The 15,140-nt window shown below is 45.9% G+C and overlaps 1 protein-coding gene across 1 annotated transcript; it reads left to right on the forward strand.

Annotated features, from left to right (window-relative positions):
• The first annotated feature begins 1,213 nt into the window (after positions 1 to 1,213).
• Positions 1,214 to 14,830, forward strand: LOC120850114. The gene is made up of 5 exons (XM_040222475.2): positions 1,214 to 1,437; positions 3,724 to 3,851; positions 4,911 to 4,934; positions 11,561 to 11,638; positions 14,748 to 14,830. Exons 1-5 carry the CDS (start codon positions 1,214 to 1,216, stop codon positions 14,828 to 14,830), a joined length of 537 nt encoding a protein of 178 aa, XP_040078409.2.
• Positions 14,831 to 15,140: the final 310 nt, after the last annotated feature.

Raw genomic sequence — 15,140 nt, forward strand, 5'->3', positions numbered from 1 at the left:
TATAGTTCGATCTCCTGCCCAATAGTTCCAAGGAACGCCACCCCACAGAGAAGCCCTCCTCCTGGCGCTCCGGCCTGCACGCCAGGAAAAAGCGCACTCGGCCGTCGCTCTTGTGTCAGGCATTGCTGGGTAAGGGGAAGGGGGGGGGGGGATTCTTCTGCTCTTTTCGCCGCCGAGAAGCATCGCGACGCCTGAGGCATCTATACCGTCGGCGGCCGCATCCTCGGCAGTAGCGAAGCCGTCTACGCCAGTACACCGCAGACGAACTAAAGGATCGGAAGAACGACATTCATGCTTTCGCATTCACAACTCATAAGAAGTGCTTAGGTGTCCTCGGAATTTTTTTTTCTAACACGGAGCGAGTAGAAGCGTTCAGGTTATAGTATGGTAGTTTAGCGGCTTCAAATGTGAAATAATTTGCGGCAGAAATTACACTCGGTAGCAAGATTACCTCCATGGCGGGTATGTGATGCAGTGAAAGCCATGGTGCAATTGTATGCAGCACGTGTGTGAATGTAACTTTGGCAAGCTTGCAATTGCACGCGTTTTGTTACACGTGCCAAAGCATTTCGTGCGAGCCCGCTGTCTCTCCAGTCACTGCTGCGCAGGTTTGAACGTGTTACGTCAGTTCAGTTGTGACGATAGTGCTAGAAACAATAGCTACCCCACTTGTGATTTGCACCAAAGCAGAGCACTGTGCCGTGATTAATTTTGTGTGGTATGAGGGTGTGTCTGGTGCCGATAGTTTGTGCACAGTATGAAAAAAAGTGCTTTGTCGCGAAGACGTGTGTTTGGGTGGGTGCTGAAGTTCAAGGAAGGATGCACAAGTGTCAGCAACGAAGAAAAAGCCGGACCCCCGTCAGCGTCCACAGCTGATGACAACGTTCAGAGTGCGCGTGAAGCGACTCTGTCGGATAAACGAGTGACAGTGGTGGATGTGGCAAGTCATTTTAAAATCTGCCGAGGATCTGCCAACGCAGTGGTCCATGACAGACTTGGGTTTTGAAAAGTTCGTGCGCGTTGGGTATTGAAACATTTGTGCGGATAAGTTTTGAAATCCTATCGTATGTATAATTGCGTATACTAAAATACGTATATACTTGCATGTAGTAAGACACGTACATAGTTTCAAGGTTTCTAAAATCTCTTTTATACAGCAAGCTTCCCTTCCCACCCTTTTTTTTTTCTACAGAAAAATTGCTTTGTTTTAGACATGAGCGGCTCACCAGACGTCGAATCTGGATCTGTTACACCCGAGTTAGTGCCCCAACCAGAAAAGAAGGTCGAGCTGGATGTGGGCGGCGAAGAAGAACCCGGGGAAGAAGTTGCAGGGGACGACGGAGGGCCGAGCGTCGGAGTGGCGGGGAGCACCGTCGACAAGATCCAGTTCCGGAAAGCCATGGACTCCATCATGGTGGCCAGGACGGGGCGAGGACCGTCAGTACATTTTACAATCATCCAGGTCGCGTACACACTTTTCGGACGCCAAGGTCCCGCGTTTATTGTTCAAATGGGAGCTTCGTAGTGGCTTCAGACAACAGTTCAGAGCAGTTTTTTTTTTTTTTATCGTCTCCAAGCGAATGAGATTTGCTGCTTTAGCCGACAAGAAAGCCCAAGAACGAGTAGCGAGCCAAGAAACGTGGACGATGATGAGCCATCCCTGGGTTCCTTTGAACAAACGTCGGAGGACAAAAAGAGTCTGTTGGACGCGGAAGGTCGACGTCCAGTGTTTGACTCTCGCATTCAAACGCGTTCGACGAGTGCAGTGGAGAAAAAGGCAGCTATTGGGAGAGCGAGTCATCTGCTTCTTGCGCAGGGGTTGCGGCGACTTCAGAACGACACCGAGTTCGGATTGGCTTTGATTGGAAAGATAGTGGGTAGAATTCAATGCTGGATGCCTTGAGGTCTACTTATATTCTGTTTCAATTAGCCAATAAAAGCTCGGCGTTCTGACGTCATCGCAACCCATGTGCAAGAAGCAGACGAACTTTGACTCCGCGTAGCTTTAAGTCTAGCCCCTGATCGTTCCAACCAGAGCTCGGAGTTCTGACGTCCGCACGCGCTCCAGTCTCTTCCGCGGCAGCTTAAGCCGACACCTACCATATAAGAAAGCCTAAGCGCTCACATTTCCTGCGTCTCTAGAGAAGGCCCCAGTAGGTCAGATGTTGGACACGATTACGGCGTCAGAGTTCGGCTATAGGAGTCGTGTTCTCACTGATTGGACAACAGGACCCAGCCAAACGCTGACGCAGCACTCGTGTTTGATCTGTGTCTGCGTTCATAGTTCATAGTGATAACGTCAAAAATGCAAGTGCCGGGGCTTTGGTCATTCTGGGCGGTATTCGTTTAAGTCAGCAATATCTTTCGTCTTCCAAACAACGCCGTCGAGCCGACCGTCTCCCAGACCGCGCCATTAATTAGGGCTCCGCCTAAATGTTCACTTTGTTCCGCGATTACCGCGACATGCAACAAAGTAGCAAAGTCGGTTGTTTTGGCACACGCATCAATGTAGTTGTACAATACAAACACTATTTTTTTAGAGACCAAAGACGAAAGATATTAATGCATTGCCCTAATTTGGACAACTGAACCTCATGATGTTGAAACCCTGAGAATGGGATATACTAGAGGAGACAGAGGAAAGGTGACCGCCAAGTTTGTCACCTTTCTTTTGTGTCCTCTATAATATATATTCAAGTTTCCTTCCCAGTCTGGTGGTTTAAACATCATGATTAATACGCACCTCTCCTGCACGTTGACCATTTTTGTTTCAACTCAACCTCGTTGGCCGAACGCAGGATGTGCGTTTTGCCTTCGTGTGAATGTGCCGGACAACCATAACCAGTCATACCGTCGAAGATCGAGCGCTAGCCGATGCTTCTTTCTGTCGCTGACGACGAAACAGAACTTGACTGAACGGGAAAACACTGTCTTCATGCGTAAGACATAATCGCACAAGGCGACGGTTGAGAACAGTGGGAGCCTCACCAGACTTCGGAACTAAAATACAGGATATATATATATATATATATAAAAGATACGGGGTTTTAATAACTGCAAAAATAAAGTATACGCATCGCCGGTCGTCCATTATCGGCCCAAATGTAGCACTAGAGAGTTTACCCAGATGCCAACGTTTCAAAGATAACAGAGTCCTTATTCAAAAGTTAAAAGCGAGTTTTAGAAATTTTCAAGAGGAAAATGGCAGCCAGACGGAGCTCTCAAATGCTACACAACGCCAGTTAAAAAAAAAAAAAAAAAACGAGAAAAAAAAAAAAAAAACGGGCGAAAACGGGCCTTATTTTTTCCATTGAAAGTTTCAGAAAATTGCGTATAACTTTTGAATGTGATGCAGGTTAGTTCTGAAACTTTTCCATTTGGTTCAGAACGCTAGCGCTGAATTTTGTAGGAGATTGCGCATTCGGCGAATCGTAGTTTATTTTTGAAAAAAAGAAAACCCTGTAGTTTTTTTTTTAACAACCTGTGCAAATAGGTGAAACCGCTCCGGCTCACGCCTCCTAGGTGGCATTATTCCGCTTCTTACATTAGCAAAAGGCAATGGCTTCGCCCTTTAGAAAACGGCTTTCTGCGCATGCGTGGAAATGGCCTTGTTCACAAACAATTAGTTGATTTATAGCTGAATCTGCGTTGCATCGCACCGTTCTCCGGCCTATCTTGCCGGGCGTTCCCGGCCGTTCAAGAGCGCTACGCTTCACCGCGCAGGGCAGCCGTGAAGGCAGGCCAAGATGCGGCCGAGGCCCAGAAGAAGATGCTCATCACCGCAGTCGTCATCGTGGGAATCCTTATACTTATACTGGCTCTCGGCGCCTTCGTAATAATCAAGATTGCCGGTGAGAGACTTTGCACGTAGCTACGATGAGTTCATGCGTTGGTGGCTAGCGCGGATAATACGAACTAAAACAGGCCGGCAATGCGAAACCCGAATGATATAAGGCTGTCATTCCCGTTCCCGCATCGCCGACCTTGGGCCGACTGCACGAGTGGTGACTTTAGCGCTCACTCGCGCTTCCTACGCGCTTCGAAGCCGTCCTAAACTGATTTAAGGGTTTTCGATGACGCACAGCAAGTTCCCAATTGAAACCACGTGTTCATTTTTACTCACTAGAAAGTAATCATAACGTTTTAGGTAATTCGTTCACTATTTAGTATGTTTTTTTTTTAATTACTCGACGTCCGCCGTGGCTGGCGATTTGTTCCCGAAAATAGTTTATTTTATCTCACCCTCCCTATCTTAAAGAATTTATGAAAGTCCTTGGTAGAAACACCCGGTATCGACCTTTTCTACGCGGCCGCCGCCATTTTGAATCGCGGAGCTTCCGGTGTGCGAGAACATATCGTTTTGTTCTCGCAACACCACTGGGACGAGCTCACGTGTAAAGACGACTGTATTGCCTTTTTTATATTATTTTACTTGTTCCAAACTGTCTTGCCTTGCATTTCTTTCTTTTTTTCGTGTGCCGGAAATGTTATTTCCGGCATACGAAAAAAAAAATTTTGGGGACGACGGTAAATGAAAATGGTCCTCATAAATAATTGTTTTAGCACGACTTGTATAATTTTTTTTGATATTACAGGGAACGCGCGATATAGCAACAAATTATTTCAATAATCTACTGATCGTATTTTTATAGTATATCTGTTATTAAAAAATAACTTGATATATTTGAATGCAATTTCTAACGGAAGGTGAAAAATGAGTAATTACTATTTTAAACCCGAGAAACTTATAACTGTAAGTCGTTAAACGTTACTTTTTTGAGCGGCGTGCACCGCTCAAAATTTCTATACACTATATATATTTTCGTGATTGACCCTTAAACATCTAAGAATTAGCGGCCTGCATTGTTTGCTTGTTCTAAAGCTAACCCCGTGAATTTCTTATTTGACAGGAGATGCTGAGACCACTACTCAAGGTAAGTATCGCAATTTGAGCCCAACTTTAGACACCCCCCCCCCCCCCCCCCCCCCCGACTTCCCGTTTCTGAAGGAACAAAAAAGAATAAAAAGTTTGCTTTAAATTTCAACGCGATGATTAGAGAATTCAAATTGCCGAGTCTTAAAAGTTCGTTTGCTGTCACTGGCGACCAAAATGTTGCAGTACCCCACGCTGACTCGGTGCATTTTGTTATCCTTTCTTGAGATTTTACTGACCGCCACAGGTCAGTACGCTACAGACCCCAAGGGGGTTTGTAGCGTCCAGAAGACGCGACCACAAAAGAGCTGCCTCCGCTAGCGTCCGCGAGACACGACCATTTAATGCTGACGCGAAGACGCCTTCTAGTGTCCCATCATGCACGATCTACAGTAACGCCTCTCAGCATCTCTGCACGCGCTCTAATGAAGCATTTCAAAGGGTGCAACCCGACGCACAAGGAAAACGCGACCAAAACATCTCCTATTTTGCCCGCCAGGGGCGCTACTGAAAACTTGAGAGCTACAGGTCTATGCGGGGCGGAAGTTCGTCTTCTTCTTTCGCGCAGGTTGTGGTGACGTCAGAACGCCGAGCTCTGATTGGCTCTGATTGAAGGACAGTGGGTAGACCTCAAGGGAGCTTGCTTCGAGGTCTACCTACTATCCTTCAATCGGAGCCAATCAGAGCTCAGTGCTCGGACGTCACCACAAGCCCTGCAAAAAGAAGCAGGCAAACTTGCGCCGCGCATACGAGCTGCTAGGAGGTGCCGAAAGCGTCGATCGTCTGCGAAGTTCTAAGCCTTTCCTCCTAGCCATGCGAAAACGCCGCGCATGCGCACTTGCGACCAATCTCCACAGGAGGCGTCCGCTATTAAATTTCAAACATTCACTATGGTTTAGGATGGACCTGGTCTTTAGTCTAGGCTCTCTGCCACATGCACCACCGCTACTAAGCCGCCGCCAAGATCGTGGCCTCCGACATGGCGCTTCCGTGACGTCGTATGGGTCCATTTCTTAGGAAGCGGTAAACACACCAGTCGCAGGCGCGTTTTTGGTACACTATATATAAATTGAAACGAAGTATAGCGGAATTCCGGGCGTGGAATTGGCAGTGAATAACGTACCCTTCGCCTCATGGGCCTCTTACGCTATTTGTTGTTATACAGTATGGCGCCCCGTGCATTCACGAGGGCGCCCATCAAACCACTCTGCCATCTTGGCCGCGAGGCGGCTATGCAGTTGCTTCGCCTCAGACACGATCGCATGGTCGTGTCGCCGGGGGGTCGATTGGGATCTCGAATTCGGCTCCCGACGTGCCGCTTTCTCTCCTAGCCGCTGGATGGTGCTGCAGGCGCCCCAGTCCGGGCGTCGAAAAACCTTTTCGCCCGTCGATCGATATAGCCGGGGGACCGAGAGGCAAAAGTCTCTTAGTACTCCGGGAAGGCACCGAGAACAGGCAAGTGTGTGCGACCGGATCTAGGGTAATCGCGGGACACGAGGCCTGGGGCCCTCTTTGTGTTTAACTCGGACTTTACGGGCGTTTGTAAATGTATGTGTAATGTCGTGGGGTAGTTGTAGTTTAGATGAAATGTTTTGTAGCGTCGTGCTTTTTTGTACCTTTTGCCTCCCGGTCCCCCGACTATATCGATCGATGAGCGAGGAGGTTTTTCCTCGCCCGGACTGGAGCGCCTGCAGCGCCATCCAGTGGCTAGGAGAGAAAGCGGCAAGTCGGGAGCAGAATTCGAGATCCCAATCGACCCCGCGGCGACACGACCATGTGATCGTGTCTGAGGCGAAGCAACTGCGTAGCCGCCTGGCAGCCAAGATGGCAGAGTGGTTTGATGGGCGCCCTCGAGAATGCACAGGGCGCCATAACATTGAATGTGGCCGTCTCGCAAGGGGCGGATTTTCCGAGAAACAGCGGGCGAGGCGCCGTAACGGCATCAAATACAGTCTTGTCTGGCATTATTCATGGTTCCATACTCCAAAGTCAGTAATAGCGATGCTGGCGCATGACTTGGCATAAGCCCTCCTCGTGTGAAGCGGCCTTTATCGACGAGTTATTTTCAAGGTGTTCTCGTTGCCCTTTTTGATGTTGTCTTTCGCAGCTGCTACTACAACTGACCCTTCTCTTAAACAATCTTCAACCAACCTCAACGAATGTAAGTAAAAAGGCACAAAGAAGTTACTTTAGTAGTTTGTAGCACTTCTTTTATGTGTTGGCGGCATGGTATTGCAATGGTCGCAATATGACAGTTGGCTTCATATCTTAGCGTATTGAAAGCGCCCCATATGGCATTTTGCCCCTTTCGACTGTAGACGTTTTCACCTCAAGGACCCTAGTAAAATCTAAAAAAAAGTCCGGCTCCTCACGGAGCATTACTAATTTCCCCCTTTATGTTGAGAATTATGATAAATGTAGGAAAATGTTAGATTACGTATGTACGTGATATCTTATCAAAACGTGCACGTTTCAAACGCCAGAAGCAACGCTTATAAACGATGCGTACATTTTTTTCTTGATTGTTAAAACGAGTGCAGTAGTATAGTATTGACCAGCTTATATTTCCACTGACTGTACGTCCTCCAACATCATGAAATACACACTCGACTAGACAGTTTCAGGCGACTGTGCCGTATTTGCTTCGGTGAGGATCGCCTATAGACATTTCCCAAAAAGAGCTCTCCGGGCGCCACCATTCTGCGACTCTCGCGATCCGTATTGGCCATAAATTTCTGCAACCCGCCTGAGCACTGAAAACCTGGTCAGCGCGACTCACCACCTGCGTTGAGCATCATTCAGAGTTCGCCAGCCTTTCTTGAAAGATTTTTTTTTACTTTACTTTTTCAAGCTGGTTACCCTTTCTTGTGTTATTTTTCACAGCGTGGCTCGTAGCAGTGTACTCGAAACATGCTCGGCATTCGAAAAAAAAAGAAAAGAAAAAAAAGTATTGTCCAACGGTTTGCGACGACGGATGGGGTACGAGACAAAACACACGTCCGTTCCTTTGCTTTTGTGCGCTGCGAAGAACAAGCTCTTTTATACCGCGCCCTATAAAACAAGTCCGAATTCCGTCTACATATGGTGTGTTATTTGAGATATTTCTCAAATAAACCGTGTTCAGATAACGAGGCACCGTGGAGTACGTACGGTGTGTTGTTCGATTGTGAGACTCGTTGAATTTCGTGCTGTGAGAGGCGAATACCAATGCCTTTCGGCTATTGTGTGTGGGAAACTATTTTCGACAGTTAAGATCTTTGTAGATTGACACGGGTGAGCCTTTGGCGGCGAGAAAAATCTGCGTAAAATAAAACAAACATTCCACTTGCATTCGTTTTGTCGCGCACGAACTTTATTCGTTTATGTCCAAAAGATGATACAATGCTTTCTTAAAGGCCTCGAGAAATTATATTCGGCAGAAAAAGAGAAAAGACAAAACGTTCGGAATTGCGCCGACGCAAAACGTCCGGAATCGCGCCTATGCAGGCTGCCAAAGTCCATTTACGAAACAAAAAGAAAACCCACAGCCCAGCGTAGACGGGCAACACTGACGTACAGTCTCGAAACCAGGGACGCGCGTTGTATAAACCGCCTCGTTAAAGGCGCTGTGGCATACGCAATGCAAAACGTCATGCTTGCATTGCGTAATGCCACAGCGCAGACTTTATTTTGAGGTCTAAACAGATGTTCCGCCTCATAATTCGCTGAGCTGATTTCGTAGATCGCAGAGATTGGCTCTTCGAGTGTTTTGCGGGTAAGTAGACGCGCAGGCATTTCTTAGGGTGTATGCTTAGACCAAAAAACGCAGCCTGAGTTGTGACATTAAGCAAAATGTCTCGCGTGCATTGCTTAACGTCACAACTCAAACTGCGTTTTTTGGACGAAACGTATGTTTCGGCATCGTCATTCGCTGAGCTGCCTCTGTAAGTTGCGGTAATTGGCTCTCCGACTGTTATGCGGGAAAGTAGACGCAGTGGCTTTTTTGGAGTGTACGTATGCGAGCGCAACGCACACATATTGGAGCGTGACGCAGCGAAGAGCCTTCTTCGCAGTAAAAGCGCACTACGGTGATACGTAGCCACGTTTCGATTGGCCCGACAAGGTCGTAGCTTCAGCCGTATACTGGCGTGTTATGCGATCACGTCTTTCTGGCCTACCCAGTATTTCTCGCTTCAGACGCTAGGATAATCGGTGCCACCAAAGTAATAACTCACATTCGAAGCAGCCGCCACTCCCAGGCATACCCAATGTTTCTTGCTTCAGTCGCTAGATAACGCAAAACAAAACAGCATTGCAGCTTGCTTATACGTCAGTGCTCAGCGTGTATGCCCTCTAAAAAAAGTCTGTGCCTCTACTTTCATGCACAACACTCGGAGAACCAATCACCGCACCTCACGGAGGAAGCTCAGCGAATGACGATGCCGAAATATATGTTTAGACAAAAAAAAGAAAAAGAAAAAAAAACGCAATCTGAGTTGTGACATTAAGCAATGCGAAACGTCACGTTTGCATTGCTTAACGTCACAACTGAGACGGCGTTTTTTGGTCTAAACATATGTTTCGGCATCGTCATTCGCTGAGCTGACTCCGTGAGTTGCCGTGATTGGCTCTCCGAGTGCTGTGCGGGAAAGTAGACGCACGGGCTTTTTTTAGAATGGTACTCCGTTTCACTTTAAGTATACGACCGCAGCCAAAGTCACGACCCGACGGAGCCGATCACCGAGCAGCGCGAAACGTACTTCGGCGCTTTGCTCGTTGTCTTGGGGGGTTTTCAATCGCCGCGACTCAACCCTTATCACGCACAAATAAAAAAAAAAAAAAAGCTGATACGATCGCGGCGCTGTACGTGATTGGCTCAGTCGGGGATAGAGCAGACTCGAAAAGGCATCGAGTGCCGTGACGATGCACTTTTTTTCGCTGCTTGATTGGCACCATGAGATCCAGCGTGGGCAGTGATCGCGGGCCTGCAGTGAAACGAAGTGTGTCATTCACATACCACGCGCTCTATGTTCAAGACATAATCATCTCATGCCAGTGTTCTACTAGATAAAGCGTTGACTTTTTTCTCATCACTTCTCTTTGCGACCTCTAGCTACCCCTCTATCTAATTCCACAGTCCACGGAAGAATTCTCTTCAACGCCCTCATTCCAGTTGCGGAAAACGGTGAGGAAGAAATGTGTGTGAGAGGTTTGCATGCGTGTAATTGTGTCGGTCGCGCAATTTTAAAATGTTGAATCTGCCCGAAAAGAAGAAAAAGTTAATATCTTGGATGGTTTTTCGCACGTTACAGAACGCTAAAATAATACCGGAACGCTGAGCCAGCGGCGTAGGAGGGATGTGAAAGCTCCAACGTCACACGTTAGCTGAATGATAAATTGTGAACTAAGTTTTTTTATTTGCGCGCAAATGTTCACTTAACACGGAGCACAAAGTCGTCTGCTTTTTATGCAGGAGCTGTGGTGACGCCAGAACATCGAGCTCTGATTGGTTCTAAATGAAGGATAGTGGGTAAACCTCAAGGCAGCTTGTTTTGAGGTCTACTCACTATCATTCAATCAGAACCAATCAGAGATAGGCACGCTGACGTCACCACAACCCCTGCCAAGGAAGCAGACGAACTTGCGCTCCTCATTGCTTTGCTTCTGCTATAACGAAGCCTGTGCTAGCAAAAAAATAAAATAAATGGTTGCATGAAACCAAACAAATCACCTCCGGCGGCTGCGTGCGTAACGTGCACTAGTCTACACAGCCTGAGTTTGTAGATACACAAATCACAGCCGAAAGGCCAACAATCTGATGAAAAGTGATTGCTGCATAGGTATACCGGATCGCCGAAATTTCGCGTGTATTTTGGGAGATTGTGAGTCGATCTAAATGAATTATCACTCCCACGCCCTAAACTTTTCTGTAGCCTTTGTGACTTTGGGAAGTAAATAGGTTTTAGCCGCCTCGATGACTCCCGATGGTTTCTTTATGCGGATCGTTCAATTCTCAGTCCATGTCATATTTTAGTTGGACACCTCCTCACGTGGTCTACGATCTTTTTTTTTTGTCGTTGATTTGTTGGAGTGTATCAGACGCCTTTGCTGGTTTAACAGTTTCAAATTTAAGTTTTGAGAACATTGTATACTGCGCAACACTGTTAGCACGAACACAAGATCGGCACTTTTTTTTTTATTATTTTACTTCTGAACTATGTTCGTGGTCTTTAAGTTTCAGTTGTTAACTTAGTGCTCTATACGAGGACTTCTCAACACACTAATACATTAACGACAACCACTCAATTAAAAAAAAAGAAAAAAGATTGACGATTATTTGTTATTGCGCGTAGTGTAAATTTCACAGAATCCGCTGCTTGACGTTTTCAAATATACTACTTGAAATGCTCGAGAAAAAACAACAACAACTGGGAAGTGTAGTAAGTTGGGCGAGTTGGTATGATGACATGATGAACAGAACAGCGCACACAAAGACAAGGACAGAGAAAAGGAACAGCGCTTGTGTGTCCTGCATGTTCCTTTTCTCTGTCCTTGTCTTTGTGTGCGCTGTTCTGTTCAACAACTGGGAAGTCATATTCTACGGCGCGAGTGAGACGGAAACTCGTGTTCTTTCTTCTCCCCTCTCAGAGGTGGGACGGAGAAGGAGGAGTCTTCTCAAAGCCCTCGGGAAAGACGAGAACTTCGACATATTCCGCGGCGACTACTGTGAGTGAATCCACATGTCTCTATCTGAGAGCTTATGAACCGCAATTTCTTATCAAATTACATGTCCACTTGAAAGTTCGAGCTATCTGAACCTCCGTACAGCCGAACCTTGCACTAAGGAAGTTTCACCGGTCTTCATATCTGTGTTATTTGGGTTTAACGCCTATACTTCATTATTTTGGGTCATGCCAACATTGTAAACATGCCTTGGCTCAAACAAAATGACTACCATGTTTCCAGGTACTTTTTTGTATAAAAAACTTGAGAATAAATAAAAGTCTAACAATAACCAAATGTGTGAATGAGTTTGAAAGGTGTGTTTCGTCGATATTCGACCGTAAAAAGGTTCGTCTAATTAAGCCAATGAACGAAGTTCAATGAAACCTTTCACAGAAGGTTGTTATACTCAAATTCAATGAGTGTTAAGTCCCAAAATAAATCACGAAAAACGATAAAAAAAAAACAAAGAAAAAGAATCTTGAATTTGTGTGCACAGGAAAAAAAAGAAAAAAAAAAAGTCTCCTTGTCGCTTATACTCACACATAGCATCGCGTGAAACAAAAGCTTGAAAACTTTTTTAAAATGAGCACCCGAAAGCGGATCGAGAAGATTCGAGCGCTTGTGGTACGATCTGTAAATGGCAACCTTAATCAGATTTCCTTTTTTTTTTTTTCTAATTTTCCTGTTTGTGCAATAACAGAATGTTTTTGGTTTGAATTTTAGAAGCCCGCACTTATAATTTTTTTCAGTACGGTAAATGCACCACCTAAACACACCGTATGAAAAGATTCAGTACCCCTCGTTCATTGGCCTATTTTTACGAATTTTGTTTGACGTGCATAATACGTAGTGTAACAAATAATTGTTCAATAGAAAGTTATTTAGTAGCAGAAGCATCACGCCTGAAAGATATGTAAACCTAGCGGTGGCAATTAAAAAATTAAAAAAAAAAACGACTTATTTGCATGCCAGAAAAGCGGATCGAACTCAGTTAATAGTGAAACGAGAACACCCAGTATAGACCATTCCATTTAGCGCTCTCTGGGCGGCAAGCGGGTTCGGCGGGGTAAAACGAGAGAGAGGGCACGCACCCGACTCCGCTAGCAGACGACAAAACGGGAGGTTGCCATTCTCCATCTTTGGGCTGTATCGGCGGGCTGTACGGAACATCGAACTCTCGCTCGTGGCTGCCGTTGTGAAGTGGTTCGCGTTCTTAGAATAGTTGTGGCTACTCCAAAATAAGCCTAGAGCTCTCTGTTGTTCTACTTCGGTAAATGATCAACTGACATATTTTTTTTTCGTTAATTAAATAGCAGTTGAGTCAGCCGGCAGTACTACCCTCAACTACTGCGTGTATTGCGGCAGGAGAGCACGTTTCTATTTATTATTTCAGAGTTCCACTCATAGTCGCTAAAGGCCTACTCCAGTACGAACTTTGTATAGTAAAAAAGGTACAGCCACCGGATTCACTTTTCGCCGGAGAGACCGGCCAGTCTGACACAGTTTTCCCTAACTTTTTTTTTTATTTGCACGCAGATAACAGCGAAATTGAACTCTGTTTGTCTTTTTTATCTAGAATAGTAATACACGATAACTGGAATATCAAAATGTGCGCCTCTGCTCTTGAAATTCCCAAAATGACGCGATTTAAAAACAGAGTTTGTACGCCAGCCGAATGCTAGATACTGCCCACTCGGCGGAGCAGACAACATGCGGGCGATAGGGGGAGGGCATTTTTTTCTCTTTTTACCCTCTCTGCTATGACCCTAATGGAACGGTCTATATCTGTCGTAATTACGGGAATTACAAGAATTGTTTAAAGTGTCTCCAAACCAGTGTTTTTTCATATCATAGATGCGAATCTTGTATAACAGTATCTCTTCCATAAAACTAAGCAAACAGTTTGGTGGTTTAGACGTCTAAGTTACATGTAAAGTAACAAGTACTAGAGATCGGACATAGCTTATCCGGATGCAGAAAGAACGCACGCACGCTACTAACTGCAATTGGTTACGAACGTTGCACTAATAGTGCATTTTTTTGTGAAAATAGTTTTATATGACGTCTACACTAAAAAACAAACAAAAAGAAAACAAAAACAGAGAGACTGAGAAGAGGTAAGGTCAGGACCGTCTGCACGAGTAAACTGTGATAGCAATTAAATTTGTGTTCTTGATTAAAACACCTGCTATAGGTGGCCGAAACTGCTACCCGATTAACGGGGCTTAGCGGCATACATCCATTAATTTATTCATTTTGCTTACCATATATTATGCCCTTCTCTTTTGACGGTGTGCAGTCCCTTACCTGTCAGGCTTCTCCGCATAGAGAACACTGTGGTTGCTATATATGTGCCTTTCGTTCAGTTTAGAAAAAGCCATCCGTTACGACATGCCCAGATGACGACATTGTTCACCGATGACGATATACATAATTTTTGGGGCTAATTGACCCAGAGTAAACTTCAGGTTTGCTACGGCAAATCTGTCCTGCTACACGTAACAAAAAAAAAAATGTTCAAAAGAGTTGTTTATGTAAAACCCACGCAAAGACCCACGCCTAAAGGATCTGCTTTGCATGCGCTCTTCTGGGGTGCAAAACTGTGTCCGCTAAAAGTTGGAGGGAGTCGTGTTTGTTGTGGACAGTTCTTCTAGCCTGTCTAGCCCAGAAATGATCGAAACCATTAAATGTTTAAGACACAGGATAACTGGGCTAGTTGCCATGGGTTCACGTTGAAACAACGCAAATGTTACACGGACGGAGGGAAGAAGTGGATGATACAAGCGCTGACTAACATCTGAGAGCTTCTTCTGCAGATAAACCGAGGAGAAAAAACATTAAAGGACACACGACTTTCTAATCATGATGCAATGGCGCCAACCCACCACAGAATTGGGTGCCATCGGTTCCACGATTCCACCGAGCGATCTTCCTTCATCTAAAAATTCTACCTCACTGTCTGTCAAGGCCAAGGGCGCAAATTGTGCCCTCCTTTTTTTTTAATACATCACACGTAATAGCACTGCACGTAATAGCAAATAAAAGCAGGCTCCCTTTATAATTGAGCGTCTCTGAAGCCACGAAACTGATGGTCTGGAATTTCTCCCAGTGGATGACCGGTCGAGTGAACAAATCAGTGCTGCCGGCGTCGACTCTCAGTTGCCCGCGATGGACATCTTCCGACGGAAGTGACTTCAACTTTAACGGCGTGAGCATTTCGCCTGACTGTGGCGTACATAGCCAATCTCCGCTAGGGTACCTTGCAGGATGAGAGTGACAGGGCGTCTCATTCGGAATCCAGCTTCCAGCAGGCGCTCGTTGCCTTTGGCCGTGCTGCGCGTGCACGCTCGAGCCTTTCGAGACGCCGAAGTATTATCGAAGCTATTAGCGGCAAGATGTTTTAGTGGCGCCCTCCTATGGTCACCTTTCGTGACGTCATTACCTTGCGAACAACAAGTTCGATGGTGTTTGTAAGGAGCATGGTGGAAGCTTGAAATCATTG

This window comes from Ixodes scapularis, unplaced genomic scaffold, assembly GCF_016920785.2.
Source record: "Ixodes scapularis isolate PalLabHiFi unplaced genomic scaffold, ASM1692078v2 PGA_scaffold1__304_contigs__length_218370807, whole genome shotgun sequence".
Lineage (NCBI taxonomy): Eukaryota > Metazoa > Arthropoda > Arachnida > Ixodida > Ixodidae > Ixodes > Ixodes scapularis.